Raw genomic sequence first — 27,316 nt, 5'->3', positions numbered from 1 at the left:
AGTAGGTTAAAACCTGTTATGGCTGCAAGGGCCAGTATTGAGTAGCCTGATAAAATGTGTCCATTTCAAACGGCGTCGTACTCAATTCTTGCTCGTACAATATGCATATTATTATTACTATTGGATAGAAAACTCTAGTTTCTAAAACCGTTTGAATTATTTCTCTGAGTGAAACAGAACTCATTCTGCAGCACTTTTCCTGACCCGGAAGTTCAAAGTCTGAAATCGATGCTCTGTTCAACTTCATGCCTATACATGGGCAATGAACGTAAGAGTCTACGTACACTTCATACACCTTCCTCTGGGTGTCAAGAAGGCTGTGCGAGAAGAAAGGAGGTGATTATCTCGATCTGGGATGGAATAAATCCTCTTGGAATGACGTGTACCCAATTTCCGGTACTCTGAAGAACGCAATTTGGACAGTGGGGTTGCCTTTTGTTTTGCTGACGTTATAGGCGAATATTATTTCCGGCTTTGATTTTATTTGATACATGTCACCATATCATCGTAACGTATGTTTTTTCAATATAGTTTCATCAGATTATTTAAATTTTTTCGGGAGTTTTGCCGTGTTCCGTTCTCTTCCGTTCTGTTTACATGGAGAGATCCGTGCAACCCGGCTAGCGCGCTTGCTAAATGGAGAGAGAAAGTTGCCATTCTGAATCCAAACAACGACTCATCTGGACAAAGGACACCTTGTTCAACATTCTGATGAAAGATCAGCAAAAGTAAGACCCAATTTATGATGTTACTTCATATATCTGTCGTAGTCGCCGGCGCCCAAGTGTTTCTATTGTGCTAAGCTAAGCTAATATAACACTACATTTTGTTTTCGCTGTAAAACACTTAATAAATCAGAAATATTGTCTGGCATCACAAGATGCCTGTCTTTCATTTACTGTACACTATGTATTTTTCAGAAATGTTTTATGATGAGTAATTAGGTATTTGACGTTGGTGTCTGTAAATATTATGGCTGCTTTCGGTGCAATTTCTGTAGCTGCAATGTAAACTATGATTTATACCTGAAATATGCACATTTTTTGAAAAAAAACATATGCTATACAATAAATGTTATCAGACTGTCATCTGATGAGGTTGTTTCTTGGTTAGTGGCTATTTATATCTTTATTTGGCCGAATTTGTGATAGCTACTGATGTAGTAAAAAACTGATGGAGTAATAAAAGTGGAGTCTTTTGCTAACGTGGTTAGCTAATAGATTTACATATTTTGTCTTCCCTGTAAAACATTTTAAAAATCGGACATGTTGGCTGGATTCACGAGATGTGTACCTTTCATATGCTGTATTGGACTTGTTAATGTGTGAAAGTTAAATATTTAAAATATATATTTTGAATTTCGCGCCCTGCACTTGGAAGTGGCTGTTGTCATAAGTGTACCGGTGTCGGGCTTGCAGCCCAAACAGGTTAACTACCTTGTTCAGTGACAGAACGACAGATTTTTACCTTGTCAGCTTGGGGATTCGATCCAGCAACCTTTTGGTTATTGGCCCAACGCTCCTACCCGCTAGGCTATCTCCCACCCATAGCATCTTTTAAAAGGGTCCCCTTTCATGACTTCCTCATCCCACTGCCCTACACTAGCAGATCCACACCACCAGGGGGCTACATAGGGACACAGCCTTGCTGATGCTACTGATTTGGCCACAGAGCTAGAATGTACAGGCCACCATAGCAGAAGTAAAAGGCTGAGCATTGAGCATCATCTTTTTGCCTTTATACATTATCAGGGTAGAGACACCATGTTGTATGGTATGACCAGCTCTTGCAACAGCTACACGTTGCAAAACGTCTAACAGAGGAAATACAGAGCTGACTGCAGCAGTAATTATTATTATTGCACATTTTTTCTGCCTCCATCCAAACCATGGCCGGCAGTTTTTACAAACGTCCTTTTTTAAACCACTCAGACAGCGCTGGCACTAACACACTGCCAGACAATGCCAGCCGGTGTTCATACACAGACATGGCTCTTACTCAACTTCCCATTCTCCTACATTTCATTTAAATCGCTGCATTCATGCCTTCACCATGTTTCATCCTACATCAAAAGGGGGAGATGAGAGGTTATTCTATATGGTCTTGTATATGTTTACTAGCAATATCAATAGGGCCAACCTCATCCTATACTGTAGACCATTGCTGACCAACCCTCTTCCTGGAGATCTACTGTCCCTGTAGGTTTTCAGTCCAACCCTAATTTAGCTAGTTAAGGTCTTGTTGAGCAGTTAATTAGTAGACTCAGGTGAATTAAATTAGGGTTGGACTGAAAACCTACAGGACAGTAGATCTCCAGGAAGAGGGTTGGACTGAAAACACACAGGACGGTAGATCTCCAGGAAGAGGGTTGGACTGAAAACCCACAGGACGGTAGAGCTCCAGGAAGAGGGCTGGGTAGCCCTGCTGTAGACTATAGACCAGGGATGGGCAACTATGATTTGGGGGGGGGGGGGGGTTGTCACAAAACATCTGAACTCATCATGAGGGGCCGCAGTGGTTTGGGTCTATGGACCCACATGTGCGCCCCCCCCCCCCCCCCCCTAAAATTGAGATCAAAACATTTTGGCTACCCCCCTCTTGACAGCAGAGATAAAAACATATAGATATTGTTTAAGAGTATTTTTTTGCAATTCTACACATTTTGCCATGGGGGCGAAGAGAAGATTTTGCAATTCTTTAACTAATTTAATGCAATTCTACCCATTTTTCCATAAGGTGGAGAGAAATGTTAAGATATATATTTTTTTTGCATTTTCCAATTAAAACAAAAATGGAAAGATATTAGACAATATAACAAAGTGACAATAACCTTACAAGACAACAGACGTGTGTACATAAATGTTTTTTTTTTTTTTTTTATACACACACACACAATAAAAGAAAGTCAAAATCCCAAAATAATGAGACATTGGATCATATGGTCACCTGCCGTAAGCTACATGTTATACATTAAGTGTGAAACATTACGCCAGGGTTACATAGAGATGCAATCAATATGCTGTGAGATTCTCCATATAGTCAATAAAAGGATGCCAAATTCTGTAAAATGTCTAACTTATTCCTCAAGCAGTAAGTGATTTTCTCCAGTGGGATACAACTATTAACTTCTGATAGCCACATTGCAACTGGCAGGGAGGAATCCGATTTCCATTTCCAATACATTTCTTGGCAATCGCTAGCAATATTTCTGTTAGCTTTATAGTTTGGCTTTGCCTAAGATTGGAGTTAGTAAAGTTACCCAGTAGACAGACCTCCAGGTTTAAAGGGAATGCAACCCTGTGAATTGAGGATATGGTATCGCAAACCCCCTGCCAGAAACCGTGTAGTTTTGAACACTGCCAAGTGGAATGGTTCCTTCATCTGAGCCACATCTAAAACATAGGGAAGAGATATCAGGGTTGAACTTGTGCAATCTAGACGGGGTGATATTGAGCTGATGGAGGAAATTAACATGGATAACTGTTTAGAATTTTAATATGATATCTGAGTGAGACTGACTAACAAAATCAATGGGGGAGCCACGGCCGTTAATTTGACCATGATTACTAAGTTTAGATGGGTAAATTATTCTAGCAGCCATCTATCAAAAGAATGTCAGCTGACATGAGCTAAAGGAGTGACTATCAGTGAACGACATAAGAGAAAAACTGCTGATGCACAACCAAATTTAAAAATTGCACCTTGAGTATAAAATTAAAAAGCCTTCAAAAGCGGGTTGCCCATTCCTGCTGCAGACAATTGTTTGATTGGTCGATGGCATGACAATGAATGAATGTCAGAAGAGTTGGCTATGCAGATAGAATATGGAACTACGACGTCTGTCCTGAGAGACTTATAACGAGAGTAGGGCTTCTGAACCTCAGTCACACTAACGACTACTACCAATGTGTTGAACAGTCACTGTTGAGTAGAACGAATCTCCAGATCTCTCTAAGAAACAGACTAGCCAGAGGAGTTCCTGTAGAGGCGACCCTGTAGAGAAACTGTAGACCCCTCTCCCTCCAACTCTCCATCTTAAAACATATTCTCTCTGACTCATCCTATCAACAGGGTATTTTACCATGCCAGAGATGCTACCGCAGCGAGACATCAACCACCTTCGAGTGTCAGCGCCAGAGCTTTAACATAAATCAACTTTGTCCTCTTACCGAGTCATCGCCATCTCTACACATCTCCATAAACTTCCTGTCGTGGGAGATACGGGATTCACAGTCTACTTCAACAGCTCTGATTGCGATACGGTTCCATACAGTCAACCAATTATGAGGCTCCGTACGGATTCCCTCCTCTTTTCCTCCCTCCGTTCCAATTATTACAAAGTGACAGTGCTTCTCTTCCTCTGAAGTCTGCCTGGGAGGGAAGGGACACGCTGAAGGAGAAACAAGATCAGATCTCCACTCTGCCAGCGGTTGCTTAATTGTCAATCCTGTGTTACAATGTTAGAATGGCCTAACTTAATGTATTCATCACACGGCTGTGCGTGTTCCTGGGTAAAGTGGCCTGGGTAAGAAGGGAGGACCTCCCATTTGTTCAGCACACGCTCTAATTAACAATGTAAGCACCCCCTCAACCCTCCCATCCCAGAGTACCACAGGGATATTTGGAATGTGGGCAATGAAGAACATATATTGTAATGAATATTTAACTTAATAACTCTCCTATTATCAGTCTGCCACACTCAGCTGTGGTTTTCAAAAATGACACACTGCATCCAAGACCAATATACCAAGATAGTGAGATAGTCAACTCTACCGGGACTGAGACAGAAGCTGATATGAAAGTGTCTGACACTATGTTGAAGATGTTCTCTTGTTAGAAGGAGACAATGTCCTTGTCAAGCTGAACTTCAGAAGAGATGTGTTAAATGTGCGAGACAATGTGCGAGACAACGCCCTCATCTCTCGTCTCTGTTTCTTAGCCTGTCCCCTTCACTTACATACTTATTACCGGAAGGGACAAACTGAAAACACGGCTGTGTGGTAACCAGGTAAAACCCACACAAACCAAGGCAGGAACTTTGGAATTGACCAGAACTCGACCCTGTGTGTGTCAGTGTGCATGAGTGTGTAGAGTCCTGTGTGTGTGTATAGAGACCGAGCAAAAATGAAAATGAATACAAGGGTCAACTCAGATAGCCCGTGTAGCCACTCTTAGCTATTCTGTCCACACAGCTCTCCCAGGGGTTTGGCTTGAGCCACAGCTCTCCCAGGGGATTGGCTTGAGCCACAGCTCTCCCAGGGGCCTGGCTTGAGCCACAGCTCTCCCAGGGGATTGGCTTGAGCCACAGCTCTCCCAGGGGTTTGGCTTGAGCCACAGCTCTCCCAGGGGATTGGCTTGAGCCACAGCTCTCCCAGGGGATTGGCTTGAGCCACAGCTCTCCCAGGGGATTGGCTTGAGCCACAGCTCTCCCAGGGGCCTGGCTTGAGCCACAGCTCTCCCAGGGGCCTGGCTTGAGCCACAGCTCTCCCAGGGGAGGGCTAAGAGTGTGACACTCACCCGGGGTTTTAATTTGTGAACTCCCTGACACGGCTGGCAGCCCCGTCCTTGTTGTCTCCCTGCTGAAGTGGCAGTCAGACACTCAGGCTCAGTGGCGTTAACACCTCGGGGAACAGGCGCCAGCTCTTTAAGTGTTTGCACTTTGGGCACAAGGCACAAAGGAAGCTGGTACTGCTATAGGAGTGTGACTAGGAACGTCTGAGGGCTAGAGGAACACAGTCACACTACCTTACGGACATGTTTAATGACTGATTCAAACACTACAAATGAACACACAACTTGATTTCTGTGCTAATATGGATGGATATAACAAAGTAACTTATGGCAATGAGGAGATGAAAAAAGTATTTCCAGTTGGACAGCCATTTGAGGTCATTTACAGCCATTTGAGCTGTTTGATTTATACTGTTGAGCTGTAAGAAATGGGTTCAAGAAATACACATTTAAAATTCCCTCTAAAAATAGGGCTTTCGGGTCCAACTCACCTCTCCTCGACAAGCTTGTCTCCCACCATCCATCGGACGTAGGGCGCTGGGTAACCCGTCACCACACACGGCAGCAGCAAACTGGCCCCCACCACTTTGGTCACAGGAAGTGGCTCTACCAGGAACTCCAGTTCTCTCTCCTCTCCGGTTTCTGTCCAAATAAAGAGCAGGGTCGACCTCTTGTTAACGTGTGTCATCATTCCTCACTTCAAAAGACTCCCATCCTGAGATCTGATCAGTAAAATGACCAACACCTCTGATGACCACTCAGGAGGTCGCCCAACTGGCTGAACTGCTTTGCCCAAAGTTAACCCCTTGAGATGGCGAAAAGACAGTGACCCTGAAGGTGTGATTAACCTCTTAATTATTTTAAGACCTTTTCAGGCTTGGGGGGTCAATTTCAGTCGATTCAAGAAATTTGTTGAAATTCCCTTCAAAGAATTGAAAACAATTGCATTAATTTTCGATGAGGATTTTTGAAGTTACCTCAATTAAAACGGAACGGACCCCCAAACTGCCCCCCCCCCCCATTGTTCTCTCAGTCAACTGTTTCAGTCCATGTATGGTACCACCAAAGAACTCCTGAAACGCCTTGTTGCTTCTATGATGCAAAACATCTTGTGTGTATGTGTGCTTGTGGTAGTGTGTTTTGAATACACTCTCAGCCTCGGCCACACATACTGAGAGACATAGAAAAATACACCAGCTGGGACGCGTTGAAGTCTGATTTACCACCTCTAATATCTTCTCTGCGCTGCCTGACAGACCCCAGCCCTGAACAACTCCACTAAATAAAAGTTCTGGCGGTTGAAGCTGTGACACAATGGAATTCAGCCCCCTTTGAGTAGAGATTGAGTTACAGTTCCCTCTCTGATAAGCCCACTGGGGGCTCTCTCTCCGTGTGTGCGTGCGTCTCTCAATTCAAAGGGCTGGAATAAACAAAAGTGGAATAAACAAAAAATGAACCGTAAACATTACACTCACAGAAGTTCCAAAAGAATAAAGACATTACAAATGTCATATGTATATATACAGTGTTGTAACGATGTACAAATGGTTAAAGTACAAAAGGGAAAATAAATAAGGGTTGTATTTACAACAGTGTTTGTTCTTCACTGGTTGACCTTTTGTGCTCCCGAGTGGCGCAGTGGTCTAAGATACTGCATCGCAATGCAATAGGCGTCACTGCAGTACCTGGTTCAAATCCAGGCTGCATCACATCCAGCCGTGATTGGAAGTCCCATAGGGTGGAGCACAATTGGCCCAACGTCATCCGGGTTTTGCTGGGGTAGGCCGTCATTGTAAATAAGAATTTGTTCTTAACTGACTTGCCTAGTTAAATAAAGGTTAAATAAAAACATTTAATAAAAATCTTGTGTCAACAGGTCACAAATCTTGCTGCTGTGATGGCACACTGTGGTATTTCACCCGGGAGGATATGGGAGGATATCAAAATCGGGTTTGTTTTCAAATTCTTTGTGAATCTGTGTAATCTGAGGGAAATATGTGTCTCTAATATGGTCATACATTGGGCAGGAGGTTAGGAAGTGGAGCTCAGTTTCCACCTCATTTTGTAAGGCAGTGAGCACATAGCCAGGTCTGCCTACGGCAGCCTTTCTCAATAGCAAGGCTATGCTCACTGAGTCTGTACATAGTCAAAGCTTTCCTTATTACGTTTGGGTCAGTCACAGTGGTCATGTATTCTGCCACTGTGTACTCTCTGTTTAGGGCCAAATAGCATTCTAGTTTGCCCTGCTTTTTTGTTACTTCTTTCCAATGTGTCAAGTAATTACCTTTTTGTTTTCTCATGATTTGGTTGGGTCTAATTGTGTTGCTGTCCTGGGGCTCTGTGGGGTGTGTTTGTGAACAGAGCCCCAGGACCAGCTTGTAGGTGATGGCTTTGTTATGGAAGGTTTGGGAATCGCTTCCTTTTAGGTGGTTGTAGAATTCAACGTCTCTTTTCTGGATTTTGATAATTAGCGGGTATCGGCCTAATTCTGCTCTGCATGCATTATTTAGTGTTCTACGTTGTACACAGAGGATAGTCTCTCTCTCCATGAGGCCGGGTCGGGAGGAGTGGTACACCATGTACAAGTCTCTCAGTGTGTTCAACTGGCAGTAATGTCTGACCACGAGGGGTCTGCTCCGAGTATCGGCCAATAGTAGTCTACAGCCATAGCAGCGGGAAGTAGTTTCGGCGTGGGGGGGTGCTGCGAGCTGAAGATGTCTATAATCGGGGCGCTAATACAGGACTAGTAAAGGTCCACTGCACTAATTCTGTGATATTTTTTTGTTTGTTGAAAAAACTAAATGTATTTGAGTGTTTACCAGCATTTGTAACTTGAGTCTGATAACAGTTAATATGATAATACTTGTGGAATATAAAAATACTTGCTTGATACGTTTTCCAGTTTCTTGAAATACTTTGCGAATCCAACTTATTTCTATGTGAAAACTGAAACGGTCGATTCCTTCCTTTTCCATGTTAGTAGACGCTCTTATCCACAGCAACTAACAGTAGTGAGCACATACATTTTTATACTTTTTGGTACTGGTCCCCTGTGGGAATCCAACCCACAACCATAGCATTGCAAGCACCATGCCCTGCCAGATGAGCCACATCACATCTCATCACAAACCACCTGATGTCTCAAAGTACTCAATTACTGTAGTGTACATTGTTTTTCTTCATGGTGATAGAAAGTCTACAGGTACAAACCTAGATGACCTGCCTATATACAACACAGTAATGTACATTAGGTGGTTTGTAAGGATGGTAAATTAATACTGCACAAAAAGTGGTTATTTTCCATGTTATTTGATCAAGAAAAATATCTAATTTGATGTGGATGTTTTGTGTCTTTGCCCAGAACTTTGAACCTTTTGATGTAAACGTTTGAGGACAGGGTTTTGTTCTTTCTGGCTTCCATTAGAATGACAACAGCAAAGAAAGGAACAGGGCAACAACTCTTACAATTCCAACGATTGAATGCTGTAAATACTGTTATTAATTCTAAACTGGGTGGTTAGAACTCTGAACGCTGATTGGCTGAAAGCCGTGGTATATCAGATCGTATACAATGATTTTTTTTAACTTTGGTAACCAGTTTATAATAGCAATAAGGCACCTTGGGGGTTTGTGGTATATGGCCAATATACCATGGCTAATGGCTGTATCCAGGCACTCCACGTTGCGTCTTGCATAAGAACAGCCCTTAGCCGTGGAATATTGGCCACATACCACATCCCCTCAGGCCTTATTGCTTAATTATACAACTACTGTACCTTTTCTTTCCTCTGCCAAAGCAGAGATGCTGAAGAAAGGTTATTGCACGCACTAGACGTCTAGATCGGTCCTTGTTATATTGTATCTATAGTATTACCTGGCATTATGTAGAGCTATATAGTATCTATAGTATTACCTGGCAGTATGGTGAGCTGGGCCTCTTCACTGGTCTTGGCGGGCCCAGCGTTCTCCACCATGCAGCGGTAGAGCCCAGCGTCGGCCTCCGAAGCGTTGCTCACCACCAGGGCTCCGTTGGGTAGCTGCACCAGCCTAGAGCTCAGCTCCAGGGGCTCACGCTCACGCTCCCACCGGGCTAAAGGTACCAGGTCTGGGTTGACGTCGCACGCCAGAACCTGGCTGTCTCCCAGGCGTATGCTGGCTGCTGCCGGCTGGCTGGAGAACCGGGGCATACCTGGGGAGGAAGAGGGAGGAAGGTTGGTGTTAAAAGTTCATGTTTTTCATTTCTGTTCTGCTGTTGCTTTGATGACACATAAGCATGTTTGAGTTGAGAGGAGAGCAAAAGAGGAGAGCGAGAGAGGAGAGCACGAGGAGACAGATCAAAAGAGGCTTGAGTCCTGCCAGTATGCTACTGCCTACAGCTACACAGCTGTACAACCAGTTTCATGTGTTTCATCAGGAAATATGCCTACGTATCTGTTTACGAGTGGGCCTGATCTCAAATCGGACCTTGTGATTTGCAATTATTACCTAACAGTGGGACAGAAATCAATTTTTCAAAATCCGATCCATTCCTAATCCATCTGTAAGAGGTAATAACCCCAGCCTGAACTACTCCTGGCTGTGATCCACGTTGGTGTAAAGTAATGCGTCTATCATCCTTGACAGAACGCTCCAGAACCCAGGGAGGCTAATTTGCTGTAGTGAGAAAAGATTTCGCAACACTAATTAAAAAGCTGAATCCACAGGCTGTTTGTGTTCCTCCCTACTTTCATCTGTGATAATTATTTCCCGCGTTTAAAGCCATTGATCTGAAACCTCGGTCTATGCCGAGCGGCGTATGTCGGGAAACGACAAGGCGACAACATTTAATTTTGAAAGAAAGCCTGACCGAAATGGAAACACGGTGCAAGTATACTATAATATAGAAGTTAGACGATCTGGTCTTTAAAAACATTGGGCCACTTCTCTCTCTCTCTCACACACACACACACACACACACACACACACACACACACACACACACAAAATGGGGGAAGAATTCAATGTGAGGCCTGTTAATGTGATGGTGGTCTGTGTGAATGTTTTGGTTGGCCGGGCTGTTTCCCTGGCGATGCGGAGTCAGTGGTTGTTGTTTGTTCTGGCTCGGTTGAAGCTGTGTGTCCGCAGACAGGAAGAAGTGTTGAAGCTGTGTGTGTGCGTAACGTGTGTGTGTGCGCGTGTGTGTCACTACAGGCTTTGGGCTCCCCTCTCAGGGGGTTGGGGTGAGGGAGGTGAGAGAGTGACAGCTCTGGAATATATCCCACTTCAGAGAAGGCTGAGAGCTGAGACCCCCGTCCACCGCTGAGACCCCGTCTCCACTCAGCACCACATCTCTTCTAACTGTTGGTGTGTGGGAGATGCAGCAGCAACAAACACCTCCATAGTGGTGTCGTCATACACACAACAGCCTGGTTTCTATGCTCTCTGTAATACTGTATAAGACAGACAAAGTCAAACACTGCAGATTTCTCCACTACACATTCACTCTCACAGAAAAAGTTCACATAAAACCTCAAAGGCCTCTGAGTTGATGTGGTTGCAGTGACAGAGAATCCGTCCTATATGTCTGCCTCTCAGGTAGATTCTGATCTGTAAATGCAGCACTGTGTTAGGTACAGGACATGATACGTCAAAGACAACCTTGAAAACAATGCCCGAAAGGTGATCTGCCTCCAGATGTGGGATGCATATAGCCTGGCATATACATGGCCGCCCCAGGCCTCACAGCTGCCTGAGGACCCCAGGGACGTCATTAAATAGCTATGTTGGAAAATAGGGAGGAAACTGGGGTTAGTTAGGACTGAACGTCAACAGAGGGAGGGAAAGAACAGAACCTGTACTATATTGTCCATTTAATGGAAACGAAAGGAGACACTATCACAATACCCAACCTCACACACAGGTGGGAGTGTACCTTCTCTACCAGCCTGGCTGGTTGGATGACTGGCTGGCTGCCTGGATGACCAGTGCCCTGAGCACCTTCTCCATGCTCTTCACTTTGTATTTAGGCCCTGGAGCTACAGTGATGGCCTCCCTTTCCTGTTGCCACAGTGATGGCCTCCCTTTCCTGTTGCCACAGTGATGGCCTCCCTTTCCTGTTGCCACAGTGATGGCCTCCCTTTCCTGTTGCCACAGTGATGGCCTCCCTTTCCTGTTGCCACAGTGATGGCCTCCCTTTCCTGTTGCCACAGTGATGGCCTCCCTTTCCTGTTGCCACAGTGATGGCCTCCCTTTCCTGTTGCCACAGTGATGGCCTCCCTTTCCTGTTGCCACAGTGATGGCCTCCCTTTCCTGTTGCCACAGTGATGGCCTCCCTTTCCTGTTGCCACATCAGATCTACAGTGGACCGGAGGTGAGTTCATCAATTTGTGGTAGTGTGTGTGTGTGTGTGTGTGTGTGTGTGTGTGTGTGTGTGTGTGTGTGTGTGTGAGATAGAAGGGAGATTCTAAAGCTAACACTAAATTAATCCCAATTCTCCCATTTAATCGACAGGGTGGCTCCTCATTTTCCAGCCGCCTGCCAGGCGGTATCTATCACGAGGCGCTGCTGCGCCGACGATCTTTACTCTTATTAACACTGAGTGATGAGATAGGCCCATATCAACTCAGAGCAATAGAGAGTTTTAAGTGTTTGATATGCAGTGCAAATGCAGGGCAGCTTCCCCGTTATCGTCGGTCTGTAGGACTATCTGGTGTACAGAGCTGCAATTAAAATAACCTATTCCACTCAGAATGCAAACGACATACTTAACAAATGTCATTTTTGGAGCTCAAGTCAAACTACCGGGGAAGATGACTAAGAAATCTGCTTAATCTTGCATCATTCACTGATCTAAAAACCTACATTACCTGCATTTGTTGGTAGTATAAGTAATCATCATTCCGGAGATTAGTGAAACAGCACAATGTCTGGTTTAAGGACGATACCCGTGAAAAGACAGAGGATCTCCCCACCTCTGAGCAAACTGAGCATCACACAATGTGGCTCCTACCATTTTAATTAAAAGCAGGTCTAGAATCAGTAAAGAGAGCTTAACGGAATATGCAGAAGGCTTTAGGGATTTCGTATACTCGATTCAACAGAATTAGGAATTTTAGAAGCACACATACACACAGACAGAAAAGCTTTAGGGATCTCTCCAACGAAATTCAACAGAATTAGTCTCTTTACGGCAGAAAATAGCTGGCGTTCTCCTTTTGACCAGGAGACATTCCTGGAGAGTTAGTCATGCCTGTTTTTCCAGGCCCGTTAAGATCAAGTTTCTTTCCCGAATTGAAGGGGGGGGGGGGGGGGTTGGAATTGCCCACGGTTTGTAAGTTTGTACCTCATACACGGCTATTGAGTTTCAGCAGGACTGGTTTTCTACCTGGTGTTCTATCCTTCTCCCTGTCCGGTCCTGTCAATGCCAATCATCCAAGAGCAATAGCTGGCCCGTGTTTGTAACAGTGGTGTGGACGGGGCAGGGAGAGAAATGCCCGAGGCACTGGAACACAGATGAACATTTTGGGAGAGTCAGTTCCTTTATAATTCACCTTAAAATAATAAATAAAACAAACAAGTTTTTACAGGAAACGTGCCATTGAAATCTAGACCCTTAATGTAGCCTCGTTTAAGTGACTTGTGACAAACGTACTGGTGCTATCACCCCATAGCATGCCCCTTCTCTCAGGTACACTCTCACACACTGGCTGAACACACCAACAGAACAATCACATTCTTATTGGCCGGACGCTTGATCAATTCCACGGGGCATACAGAGCCCGCCGTTTCAGAGCATCAAGCCGTGATTTGATAGGATGACCCTGGTCACTGCGGGGGATATTGTCAACACCCTACCCAATATGCCAACCCAATATGAAGACTTAGAACAGTGTGAAGACATGCGATCAATCAGACGTTTCTCTGTGCCAGACTGAGTGATATTGAAGACGCAGCATCATTCACAAAATGCTGATAATGCGGATAATATGCCATGTGTGGGCTATGGTGTGTGTCGTGTCACGTGTAAATTTGTACATACTGCAGGGATATTTGCCTTGGTATTTAAAATCGCATCTAGGCATCCATAGCCTATTGTTTCTTTAATTCTATGGTCCGTAGCCAATCCCAGCCATGCTCCCTTGAGGCCATACTGCAGTATAAGAGGTCATTAATTCACTTATTCAAGGTTTTAGGACGTCGCTGAGAATTTTCAATCAGGTTCACAATCATTCCTCTGTTACAATGACTCAGCCAGTCTCTCAACGGAGAGTTCTTTAAAGGCCCGAGGATTAAAGGCCCGACTGATTCACACAATCACAAGCAGCAGATAGACTCATGTTTTCATCCATTTTGTGGCTGTTCACAAAGTGTCAGAGAGACTCGGCTGGGGAAGAATTTACAGAAGCTGTTAAGCAATGGTATGAGAAAATAAATCTGTCGCTGGGAAGGTGGCAGTACTGTACCTCAGAACCTCTGGGTTGGTAGTAAACACCAATGGCGCTCTGTGGGAGGTCAGGGCTCACATTACCAGGAAAAGGGGGAGGAATCATCTTCCCGGGCAGTATAAATAACCAGCGACCGTTCCGCAAGACAATCGCTTACATTTCCCTCCGCTTTGGCTGTCAAACATTCATTGCCTTGTTACGTAAATCCAAACACAGCCGTCTCCCTCCGAATCAAAGGCGGCCATTTTGTTCCAGTGTTTTTCTCTATTAACTGAGGAGTTAAGGAGACGAGAGCCGAGCCACGTGTGTGGGCCATGCTAGCCAGGATCCTTGGGACGTTACACTGATGTCACCACATTGACGTTGACATTTAAAATGGTTAACGGTTAAGGTTAGGGATAGCTAAGGCTTAAGGTTTCAGGTAGTGACGTCCCAAGGATACTGAATAGCACTAACCGTGTGTGTCTGACGTGACCCAGTTCACTGATGAGTTCAGAGCCTTAAGAGGCTGTGCATATTGCATGACTCCAACACAGGACGATGAATACTTTATACAGCAAAGAGACTAAGACAGCTATGTGCTTGTCTGGCTATCATCAGCATGAGGAAGAGATGCTGTATACACCAGCTTGGTTTGTAAACAAATGCATCCTTCCAATCACAAATGAAATACAGGTCTGACGTCATTGAATGGCTGAAGACATTGTAGAAACTCGTTCACCTATACAATTCTGTTAGATAAGTGAAAAAAGGCAGTGAGGGATATATACCACCTACAGTGCCTTAGGAAAGTATTTAGACCCCTTGACAATTTCCACATTTTGTTACGTTACAGCCCTACTCTAAAATGGATTAAATAAATACTTATCCTTGGCAATCTACACACCATACCCCATAATGACAAAGCGAAAATAGGTTAGAAATGTTTGATTTTTTTTATTTTATTTTAAGAAAAAAGAAAGGAAATTGCTTATTTACATAAGAATTCAGACCCTTTGCTCTGAGACTCGAAGTTGAACTCAGGTGCATCCTGTTTCCATTGATCATCCTTGGAATGTTTCTACAACTTGATTGGAGTCCACCTGTGATAAACGTAATTGATTGGACATGATTTGTAAAGGCAGACACCTGTCTATATAAGGTCCCACAGTTGACAGTGCATGTCAGAGCAAAATCCAAGCCATGAGGTCAAAGGAATTGTCCGTAGAGCTCCAAGACAGGACTGTGTCGAGGCACAGATCTGGTGAAGGTTACCAAAACATTTCTGCAGCATTGAAGGACCAAGAACACAGTGGCCTCCATCATTCTTAAATGGGTCTGAATACTTACGTAAATGTGATATCAGTTTTTTGCTTTGTCATTATGGGGTATTGTGTGTAGATTGATGAGGGGAAATAAACAATTTAATCCATTTTAGAATAAGGCTGTAACGTAAGAAAATGTGTGAAAAGTTCTGGGGTCTGAATACTTCCGAAGGCACTGTATATCTAAAGGAAATCTACCGCATCCTGAAAAGCTGTTTTCTTGGGGCTCCTCCATAACCAGGTTTTCAGTGCAGCCAGCAAGAGGGAAAATAACCAACATCCTCTCTGAGGGGGGGCTGCTCTGGACAGCGTCTTATGACGAGTGAAAACACTGAATTAATGAATGAGTTGGAGGAGGAATCTAATAAAGTAGCCGCTGAGGTACTTTGTCATACTACACAAACACCTGACAAACCGCCACATTGAGAACATTATGCGATGAACAGTCTGGCAGCATCTTCACCACAGATTTATCTTGTTAAAAGCGGAAGGGATTTCGAAAGCATCATATCTTTCTTGAAGATGCAACACCACGTCTTGTGATGCCGATCTAGCGACATTACACCACTTATCTAGACAGGGTAACTGGCATCAATCTAGCGACATTGCACCAATGTTATCTAGACAGGGTAACTGGCATCAATCTAGCGACATTACACCACTGTTATCTAGACAGGGTAACTGGCATCAATCTAGCGACATTACACCACTGTTATCTAGACAGGGTAACTGGCATCAATCTAGCGACATTACACCACTGTTATCTAGACAGGGTAACTGGCATCAATCTAGCGACATTACACCACTGTTATCTAGACAGGGTAACTGGCATCAATATAGCGACATTACACCACTGTTATCTAGACAGGGTAACTGGCATCAATCTAGCGACATTACACCAATGTTATCTAGACAGGGTAACTGGCATCAATCTAGCGACATTACACCAATGTTATCTAGACAGGGTAACTGGCATCAAGCCTGACAAGGAATCGACAGAGAACCCCTACTAAAAAACACAAGGCTATTATTGTACGTGTGTAGTGGAGAGGTTAATTGTATCCCACCTGCATTTGTCCTTTACAAGCGTGCGGCAACAGGTGTGATTGTGACAGCTCAGATACAAAACACTAACACAATGCTAGCCTACATACATACACAAATTTACAGAGGAAACCAAAATGGCCTCTACTGATACCCTATGAAAAGGGGGATATTGAAGTATTAGAAAGCCCATACACCAATCATACAGATGGCACCAGCAGCTGGCACCAACCCATTAAAACCCATAGAACCACAAACAGGTTGTTTTTCCTGACTGTGTCAGTTCAGTCCTGAAAACATGGGAGCCGTCACACATCGCAACCCTTTTATAGACTGAACACTCCATAAGTAAGAGACAGAAGATGGATGGCTGACACTGCGGAGTAGAGGCAGCTTCAGACGGGGTAGTTATTTTATCTATTGGACTGGAAATATCACTTTAGGGTGCTGAGAGTGACAAGAAAGAGTACACCCTGGGCTTGTAACCAATCTCAGACTTGAGAAAATACAAGACAACCATAAGACAACCATAAGACAACCTTGGTATTTCAGGTCAGATGACGATCACACATTGACTGAATACCAAACAGACTGAAAGACAATGACACCCATTCAACCATTTGGATTGAATTTGAGGAGGTCGGGGCTGGTCACTGTACACAAAACACAGCCCTAACTTAACATATAGCGTTTGCGCACCGTCAAGTTGAGAACGCTTCTCACCAGAGGAGTTGACAGGAACAACCTGGCTTGTGTGCAGGTGACCAGAAATCAATGGCGTCTTCACATAGCTGCTGTTAGAAATATCTCCCTGGGACAAGAGACTAAGTGAGCCGTTAAACCGCTTCAGGTGCTGCCCAGATGTTGGAGCTACGTCGAGTTCATAAACATTTAGGAGGGCTGTGTTAGGGTGTGCGTGTGTGTGGCATGTTGGGCCAGAGGCCCAGCTGCCTTGAGTCTCAGAATAGGAGCTTCTAAGCAGAGAGTCGCATCGTGTTTACAAAGCCTCTCAGTCTTCAGAGAAGTGTTCACACCAAAGGGCTCAGGAAAATTCATTTAGACATAAATCAGGCTTGCTGGGTCAATGCGAGACGTAACGTAGAAACAGTTAGCATGACGGCTAATTTACCACACAGAGCCACCTTGATGGGCAACATTGCTTAAAATTTCCACTATAGGCTGAATGACAGTTGTTTAAGATAAATCCAACTTTATCAATCCGGTCTAGACAATGGCACATAAGAGAACCATGTATCAATCTGCTGCCCTGGCACACTGGTAGCCTGTCAGTGCCTGCTGGGGGCCCGGGGGAGGAGGCGCAGCAGGGTGCATGGCACAAAGATACATTGTTTTGAGAGAAATGTTGCGGATGGCGAAAAGGGACAGGACGGTTGCCATGGGAACGTCACACACGTTGTGTGAAGATAATGTGAGAATTGGCTGGAGTGTAGAATTTCTCATTTGAAATGATTATAGTGGTTTTAATAACACGTGTAGTTTTACAATGAAAAGGCATTAAACACTAACCTCATTAAAAGGTACCATGACAATAATGTGTGGGGGAAAACAACTTACATCCATTTCAACATGCTTCAAATGAAGACGGCAATCTATTCACCCATACATCTAGATGGGGTGTCCCGAACAGATGCCTGAGCAGAAGAAATAACCATAAATGTATTGGCCTGCGCCCATGGCCAAGGAGGAGAGGCTATACGGACACGCCTGGTGCCCAAACGGTTGACGTACGTCACGCAGCTGAGCGTCTAGTGTAGAGACGAATGGATTGGGTTCAGTCAGGGGTCCTGATGAGCCCTTCCCATCTACTTTACGCAGGCTAGATCACAACAGCAGCAGCATGGTGCTAGTTAAAACTGGTAAAACAAAGCGATGTTAATGTCGATGGGTGAGGGAGAAATAACTTGTAGTATTGGTCACCCACCATCTCCAATTTGTACCATCCCCACTTGATTTTATTTTGGGTAGGATAGCAGCCTACATGAGAAATAACTTGTAATTTTAGTAGTTACCATCTGGATGTCACCATGATGCATAATACAGGTAGCCTAGCGGTTAAGAGCGCTGGGTCAGTAACCGAAAGGTCGCTGGTTCGAATCCCCGATCAGACTAGGTGAAAAATCTGTAGATATGCCATTGAGCAAGGCACTTAAACCTAATTGCTCCTGTAAGTCGCTCTGGATAAGAGTGTCTGCTAAATGACGAAAATGTAATGCAAATGTCTACACTACTCAATGGGGAGCAGACAACAACATGGGGCACAGTGTCCTTCGCTTTCCGCAGTAAGGAGAAGGAAGTAAATAGTGTAGCCAATATCAGGCCAGTAAGGAGAAGGAAGTAACTAGATAGTGTTACAATATATTGTAGTGATTTTCACTGAAAATGTACATTTAATGTTATAAAAATGGAATGATTTCAAATTATTTGTCTGCCCGAAGTTGGGACTTGGGAGTGTTCAGAACCGTTCAGTTTCTATCAGACTACAAAACTGCCTGTCACCCTGCCTGATATTAACTACACCACCTAGCTACTTCCCTCTCCTTACTGGCCTGATATTAACTACACCACCTAGCTACTTCCCTCTCCTTACTGGCCTGATATTAACTACACCACCTAGCTACTTCCCTCTCCTTACTGGCCTGATATTAACTACACCACCTAGCTACTTCCCTCTCCTTACTGACCTGATATTATCTACACCACCTAGCTACTTCCCTCTCCTTACTGGCCTGATATTATCTACACCACCTAGCTACTTCCCTCTCCTTACTGACCTGATATTATCTACACCACCTAGCTACTTCCCTCTCCTTACTGGCCTGATATTATCTATACCACCTAGCTACTTCCCTCTCCTTACTGGCCTGATATTATCTACACCACCTAGCTACTTCCCTCTCCTTACTGGCTTGATATTAACTACACCACCTAGCTACTTCCCTCTCCTTACTGGCCTGATATTATCTACACCACCTAGCTACTTCCCTCTCCTTACTGGCCTGATATTAACTACACCACCTAGCTACTTCCCTCTCCTTACTGACCTGATATTATCTACACCACCTAGCTACTTCCCTCTCCTTACTGGCCTGATATTATCTACACCACCTAGCTACTTCCCTCTCCTTACTGGCCTGATATTATCTACACCACCTAGCTACTTCCCTCTCCTTACTGGCCTGATATTATCTACACCACCTAGCTACTTCCCTCTCCTTACTGGCCTGATATTATCTACACCACCTAGCTACTTCCCTCTCCTTACTGACCTGATATTATCTACACCACCTAGCTACTTCCCTCTCCTTACTGGCCTGATATTATCTACACCACCTAGCTACTTCCCTCTCCTTACTGGCCTGATATTAACTACACCACCTAGCTACTTCCCTCTCCTTACTGGCCTGATATTATCTACACCACCTAGCTACTTCCCTCTCCTTACTGACCTGATATTATCTACACCACCTAGCTACTTCCCTCTCCTTACTGACCTGATATTATCTACACCACCTAGCTACTTCCCTCTCCTTACTGACCTGATATTAACTACACCATCAGGCTACTTCTCTAAGTTACTGCAGGACAGCAGTAGCCTGGCTAGTGGGACTCGGGAGCCAAGGACACATTGTGACCCGTGTTTTTGCGTTGCCGGCTTGCAACTCTCCCCACTGGGCAGTGTGGGCTGTATCACAGTGGTATCCAGATGTTTACTACCAATATTAAAAGTGAATTGTCATGTAAGCTGCTATCCCACTCAAAATATAATTGAGCATGGAACAAAAGCAACAAAAGCTGAAGAACATCCTCACATCCTGGTACTTTCAGCAGGTGCTGGAGTTGTAGACAAACTCCTGGAAAACAGGAAGGACAACGCTGCACACTGCTGCTCATGCTCCCAGGGGATTTCATTTACAACAAGGTTTCCACCCTGAGGTCTGGATGCCTGATGAAGACCTACGGGTGGAAACGCTGTTAGAAATAAATACCAACTGGGAACATGAGCAGCGTTTTCCTTTATTTTTTTCTATGGAACAAATTTGGCCTTGTTATCTACCATCAGCGACATGCGATAGCCCACAGCTGCCCACTGAGGAGCACCTCCATGGTCACCGGCCTGTCGTTACGTTAGCTAATTGGCATATCACAGTGACATCCAGATTACAGACGGTAAACAATACTACAAGTTATTGCTCACTCGCCTGACGAAATAAAGATACATTTCTTTTTTTAACTATCACCATGCTGCTGCCAGCATAAACTAGCTATCTGGGTAGGGCTCATCAGGACGACTGACTGAAATGACGCCATTCATCTCCACTCGACTCTCAGCTGAGTGAAATACGTCATCAATTAGGGCACCAGGCGTGTCCGTATAGCCTCTTCCTGGCCAAGGACACGCAAGACAAAATGGCTCCTGTCAATCTATGTCCTGCAAGGAATGCAATACCAGTACACAGCACCTTCTCCACACAAACAAAACCTGTCAATACCAGTACACAGCACCTTCTCCACACAAACAAAACCTGTCAATACCAGTACACAGCACCTTCTCCACACAAACAAAACCTGCCAATACCAGTACACAGCACCTTCTCCACACAAACAAAACCTGCCAATACCAGTACACAGCACCTTCTCCACACAAACAAAACCTGCCAATACCAGTACACAGCACCTTCTCCACACAAACAAAACCTGCCAATACCAGTACACAGCACCTTCTCCACACAAACAAAACCTGCCAATACCAGTACACAGCACCTTCTCCACACAAACAAAACCTGCCAATACCAGTACACAGCACCTTCTCCACACAAACAAAACCTATCAATACCAGTACACAGCACCTTCTCCACACAAACAAAACCTATCAATACCAGTACACAGCACCTTCTCCACACAAACAAAACCTGTCAATACCAGTACACAGCACCTTCTCCACACAAACAAAACCTGTCAATACCAGTACACAGCACCTTCTCCACACAAACAAAACCTGTCAATACCAGTACACAGCACCTTCTCCACACAAACAAAACCTGTCAATACCAGTACACAGCACCTTCTCCACACAAACAAAACCTGTCAATACCAGTTTGGAACCATCTTGTGTGTGAGCCAGTGCTGTCTCAGTGGGGGGTCTCGGCTGACTTCTTTAATTTATACACGGCCAGGTTGATGTAAATGTGCTTCAGGGTGTCCTAATCAACAGACTGGAGACGAGGTATTGTGTATTCATGAAATGTAAATCAACAATTTGAAATTTTTCAACGCTGGGATTACAGGATGCAGATCCTGATACTGCTTATCTGTGTCTGTTGATGATATGCCTGAAGAGGATGAAGAAGAATGAGCGAGTTTGTGCCTGTGTGCGTCTAGCCCTCCTGCCAGTCACCAGCTAAGGTAATGCCCTGTTTCTAGAGGAAAAGCCTGTTTCATTACAGATAACTGAGTTGTATCTGAAACAATGCTGATTACATTAGGGCCTTAATCGTGTTAAAGTGTCTTATTTTATCCCTCTGAACTTAGCTAATTTTTTGGCCCATTTGTGCCGACCTTCCCGCAGAGGTTGTTGCCAGGGGAGACCGTGGCGCCGCGGGGAGTGGCTGCTCCCGTTACAAAAGCTCAGGTAAATGTTTTGTCGGGGCAGACTGCAAACCTCTCACTCTCTTTCTTGCCTTGTTTCTTATCAGAGAAGAGATAGAGAGAGAAGAGATGGAGAGAGAGGAGAGACGGCAGTGCAGAGAGAGGTTCAAAAGAGAAGGCTGTGATGTCGCCGGTAAGGACCTGTCAATCACATCCAACACCAGTGTCGACAAAGACTCCATGAGCCATCCAATCACAACTGGCCCCCTCCGTGGCTGTCTGAGGCGCTCCTTCTTCCTCAAGTCTCTCAGCGACCGTCACTTCTTCAAACCCCACTACCCCTCCACCAGCCCCACCCGAACGAGGAGCCTCCTCCAGCCAGCTCAACAGGCCATCCTGATAGCGGATAAAGAGAGCAGAAACACCAAAAACCCCTTTGCCAGTTGATGGCCAGACAGATAAAACCCTGAGGGATAATATTACTAGCCCCTTCAATGCCCTCCCTTCACCCTTCTCTTTCTGTGTCTGTCTAGCTGTGCTAACACATTTCAGTCAGGGGCCTATTGTGAAGAGAAGGCCTGCTGCTGGTGCTTATCGCGGCGGAGCTAGCAGCCCATCTGCAGATGTTATCAGTTCTCTGTCGGCCTGTTTATGCTCGGCCTGTGCCAGGAAGCCTAATGGAGAACTGAGAGGATGTTAACATGTGAGGAGGGGAGGAGGAGAGGGAGGATCTAATTAAACAGCACACGTCCTAAGGGCTGTTGAGAGGAGGAGTGTTCGGATTTGTAGGGGAAAGGGCAGCCCATACCAGGTGGATGGGATGTGCTGATGACACATGGTCTCAATGCACAGACACACATGGGCCTAAAGTGCATTGGATCCTGGGATGAGTCCCCTGTAATGTAGCAATCTGTGTAGTTGCTATCAGCAGACCAGACTCTACATTATACAAAGACCTACCCTGCAAACACACACGTAAACACAACTACACACACGTGGCTCGTGAAAGGAAACCATAGGACATGTGTAGGTGTCCCTTCACATAAATACTGCAAGAGAGAGTTCTCTCCCTACATCTATTGTCCACAGCAACGTCAGCGACCAGGTTTACATGTATGAATGATCTACGTCGTGATCTCCCAGTAGTAATCTGCCATAAGGTCACAAACGTCTCTGTATTACAATAAAACAACTGTAGTGGGTCTACTAGGGATGTGACGATTCACCGATACGGATCAGTACCCGGTTCAAATGTCTGAGAAACAAGTGCATTGGTCAGCGGGACCCTTAACCAATCCAAATGTAGCATGCGTCGGTCAGATTAGGATTCCTTTTCACGTTACGAAAAGTCGTTTCACTCTTTTTCTTGCTCATAATGACTTTATTTTTCCCTTCAGAAAATACCTGATCTGCAGCTGTATTGCCGTGCAAGCCAGCAAAATTGTTTTGACTCGTCTGGCAGTGAACTTTAAATTACATTTTCGATTGCATCTAGTCTACAGTTCATTATTTTAATAATGACATCCCTATAGTTAGATGGAAAACATTGAGGTTTTCTGTTGACCAAATATTTGAGTAGAAATCTTTTTTTTATGCGATGATCATCCCGTGCCAAAAAGAGCAGCAAACAGCAAACACTTTTGTCTGTAACTTAATATTCTGACGGCCTATTCTTTTACTGAGCAACATCACACTATAGCTTATTTAACGGTTTTGATCAACATTGATTAAGACTAAAAATGTAGGCTACAGTATTTCACCAGCAAATCCATTTTAAATGGCCATCGGAAGGACGGAGTCCTCCATCTGCATTCCCGTGTTCAACATTTGGGATTTGTAGGTCTAGGTTAGTATTCCCACTACGACAACTCTATAATTGGATATAAATATTTAGAGGTTTTCAAAGATCTGGAAGAGAAAAAAACCCATCTGTTGACCACATGTTTTACATTTACAGGATGTTTATGATTTTAGGACGCTAACGAGTGCTGTGAGTTAAGACCTAGGCCTATGTTGGTAGGCTATTTCTATAACTAACTCTTAATATCCTAAAATGTTTTGTTCTAAATGAAATGGAGATATCCTTTTAGGCCTCCAGAGTTAGCCTAAACAGCCTGAGATTGGTTTGGATGTGGGTTTGATGGAAAAGTAACTCATGCAACTGCGGTGTAGGCCTTCCGTCCAGAGAGTTAATAAAACATTATTCATTGGAGAGAGAGAAGTTGTCCTGATATTTCTTTCACCTATCCACGCCTTACACAAATCAATACATCAGCAGCCTCTCACAACATCAGGCTACAACAATTTCTGTAGATTGCCTTTGGTTATTCCACCACACATACAACATGTGTAGATTAACTTGATCAAAAATGTTCTTTATTCAAGACAAAATCAGAAAGAATGTGTTGAGGCACTGCATAGCGGTGCTTGAGGCATCACTACAGACCCAGGTTCGATCCCAGGCTGTGTCACAACCGGCCGTGACTGGGAGTCCCATAGGGTGGGGCGCACAATTGGCCCGGCGTTGTCCGGGTAAGGGGAGGGTTTGGCCGGGGGGGGGCTTTACTTGGCTCATTGCGCTCTAGCGACTCCTTGTGGCGGGCCTGGCGCCAGCAGGCTGACTTCGGTCTTTAGTTGAACGGCGTTTCCTCTGACACATTGGTGCGGCTGGCTTCCGGGTTAAGCGGGCGGGTGTTAAGCGCGGTTTGGGTCTTGTTATGGCTCAGCTCAGGTGACTACATACACCATAGTCTAGGGGTATTCAACTCTGAGCCTGCTGGTTTTCTGTTCTACCTGATAATTCATTGCACTCATTCATTGTACCAAGTCTAAATCAGTCCTTGATTAGAGGGGAACAAAGAAAAAAGGCAGTGGAATTGGCATGGAGGTACAGAGTTGAGTTTGAGGGCCATAGACTTATACACCATATACAGACACAGCCAATCACATCCCTTCCTTCCTCTAGTCAAACCTCTAATCGTTTCAAACTAAAACGTAGATGCGTATCGTATCGTTCCCGTATCCTATCAGAGGCCATGTATCTAGATGTGTATCGTTCCTGTATCCTATCAGAGGCCATGTATCTAGATGTGTATCGTTCCTGTATCCTATCAGAGGCCATGTATCTAGATGTGTATCGTTCCTGTATCCTATCAGAGGCCATGTATCTAGATGTGTATCGTTCCTGTATCCTATCAGAGGCCATGTATCTAGATGTGTATCGTTCCTGTATCCTATCAGAGGCCATGTATCTAGATGTGTATCGTTCCTGTATCCTATCAGAGGCCATGTATCTAGATGTGTATCGTTCCTGTATCCTATCAGAGGCCGTATCTTTCCTGTATCCTATCAGAGGCCATGTATCTAGATGTGTATCGTTCCTGTATCCTATCAGAGGCCATGTATCTAGATGTGTATCGTTCCTGTATCCTATCAGAGGCCATGTATCTAGATGTGTATCGTTCCTGTATCCTATCAGAGGCCATGTATCTAGATGTGTATCGTTCCTGTATCCTATCAGAGGCCATGTATCTAGATGTGTATCGTTCCTGTATCCTATCAGAGGCCATGTATCTAGATGTGTATCGTTCCTGTATCCTATCAGAGGCCATGATTCTAGGTACAAATCTAACAGTCATGAAACAGAAGATGTTGGGTTGGGAACACCGGGTTGGGAAGAGCAGATGTTGGATTGGAGTCAGTGAAACACACAAATGTGACGTGGGAGCCATGATGTCATTCACCATGGTAACAACAATTCTTCATCATTTACCCAGTCTACCGCATGATGAGCTGGTAAATTACTGTCAGTTAGGCGCCCCCCCCCCCACATACTTCTCCGGGCAGAGATAGCCAGTTTGGAGATCCTCACCATATTACTACATACTCTGTAGCCAGCTGGTGGCTGCTGCACTGTGACCGTGGAACGGGTTAATGCTACCGTTGTACCTCCGTTAATGAATGTAAGTGCAAGTCAACCAAAATTGATAAAACAGGAACTTATGGTGTTCAAGCCAAAAACAATATGCTCCTTCTACTATGAGAATGGGGCTGACTTGATCAACAACTTCCTGCAGGACCAAAATATGTGTTTGTTTCTTACCTCCCCTCCGATCTCCCTGTCCCCCATTCTGATTGGTAAATAAACACTGTCTGGCTGTGACCGACTGACTTCACCTGCTCAGACCAGCAGGTGCACAACACATCCACTAATCTGTCCAACACCTGGACAGCTCTGACTGACCGCCAGACAGATGATTATTTCAACACGTCTATCTGGAGATCACATAATGGCGTGCAGCTGGGGCTCTCCACTGACGCCAGTCAACGTGCAGAATGAGAATCAGCTTCCAATAGAAGCTCTGATCAGCGACCCCTGAAAATGCTTGCTGGATGTGTCTACAGTATGCAACATACAAGGCAAAGCTTGACAGCTGGAGACATTGATTAGAATACCAACTCATTGTCTAAGCGCTTTCCTGCATAGACTACAAATGCCCTTAATTCCTGCATAGACTACACATGCCCTTAAGGAACAAAATCCATGTGTGTACTAGGAAATATTCTATAACCACATAATCGCATGTCCCTAGATGAAAATGTGTGAGAAGTGGGACTGTGTGTGGAAGTATGCTGTGGAGGGGGAGGGAGGAGGTGGTGGGACCAACACTGCTGCTAGGGCTGAAACAAGCTGCCACTGTTGTTTTACCTTGTCTGGCTCACTGTGTGCCTTCTGTCTGTCTAAACCTGAGCGCAAGGCAAGCACACACACTGGCACATAATAAAACATGCATACAACAAACAAAGGCCTACACTGTGCTGTAGATGCACAAAGGCATACACACAATAATAGCTTCAAGTTTTAATGTCACATGCACAAGTACAGTGAAATGCCTTTCTTGACAGCTCCAAACCAGACAACACAGTAATTAATATCAATGTAGCCCCAAAACTAACACAAGGTAGAACAAAAACAGACAAGAAATACAAATAAGAACAGGAGAAAGTAAGAGGCTATATACAGAGTCAGATCCAATACCCAATGTGCAGGGATACTGGAGTGATAGAGGTAGATATGTATAGGGGTAAGGTGACAGGGATACTGGAGTGATAGAGGTAGATATGTATAGGGTTAAGGTGACAGGGATACTGGAGTGATAGAGGTAGATATGTATAGGGGTAAGGTGACAGGGATACTGGAGTGATAGAGGTAGATATGTATAGGGATAAGGTGACAGGGATACTGGAGTGATAGTTAGATATGTATAGGGGTAAGGTGACAGGGATACTGGAGTGATAGAGGTAGATATGTATAGGGGTACGGTGACAGGGATACTGGAGTGATGGAGGTAGATATGTATCGGGGTAAGGTGACAGGGATACTGGAGTGATAGAGGTAGATATGTATAGGGGTAAGGTGACAGGGAT

At 44.6% G+C, this 27,316-nt stretch overlaps 1 protein-coding gene across 2 annotated transcripts in view; it reads right to left on the bottom strand.

Annotated features, from left to right (window-relative positions):
- LOC120048882 (neogenin-like) overlaps positions 1 to 27,316 on the bottom strand; it is a 186,995-nt gene that overhangs the window by 59,542 nt on the left and 100,137 nt on the right. For both annotated transcript variants that reach the window (XM_038995191.1, XM_038995198.1), the window contains exons 3-4: positions 9,425 to 9,700; positions 6,003 to 6,153 (exon numbers count right to left, since the gene is read on the bottom strand). In XM_038995191.1, the coding sequence (XP_038851119.1) occupies positions 6,003 to 6,153; positions 9,425 to 9,700 (427 nt within the window). The remainder of the gene's footprint in view (positions 1 to 6,002; positions 6,154 to 9,424; positions 9,701 to 27,316) is intronic.

Source organism: Salvelinus namaycush, chromosome 1 (assembly GCF_016432855.1).
Source record: "Salvelinus namaycush isolate Seneca chromosome 1, SaNama_1.0, whole genome shotgun sequence".
NCBI lineage: Eukaryota > Metazoa > Chordata > Actinopteri > Salmoniformes > Salmonidae > Salvelinus > Salvelinus namaycush.
The sequence above is the reverse complement of the archived record's forward strand: the minus strand, read 5'-3'. Positions and strand labels throughout refer to the sequence as shown.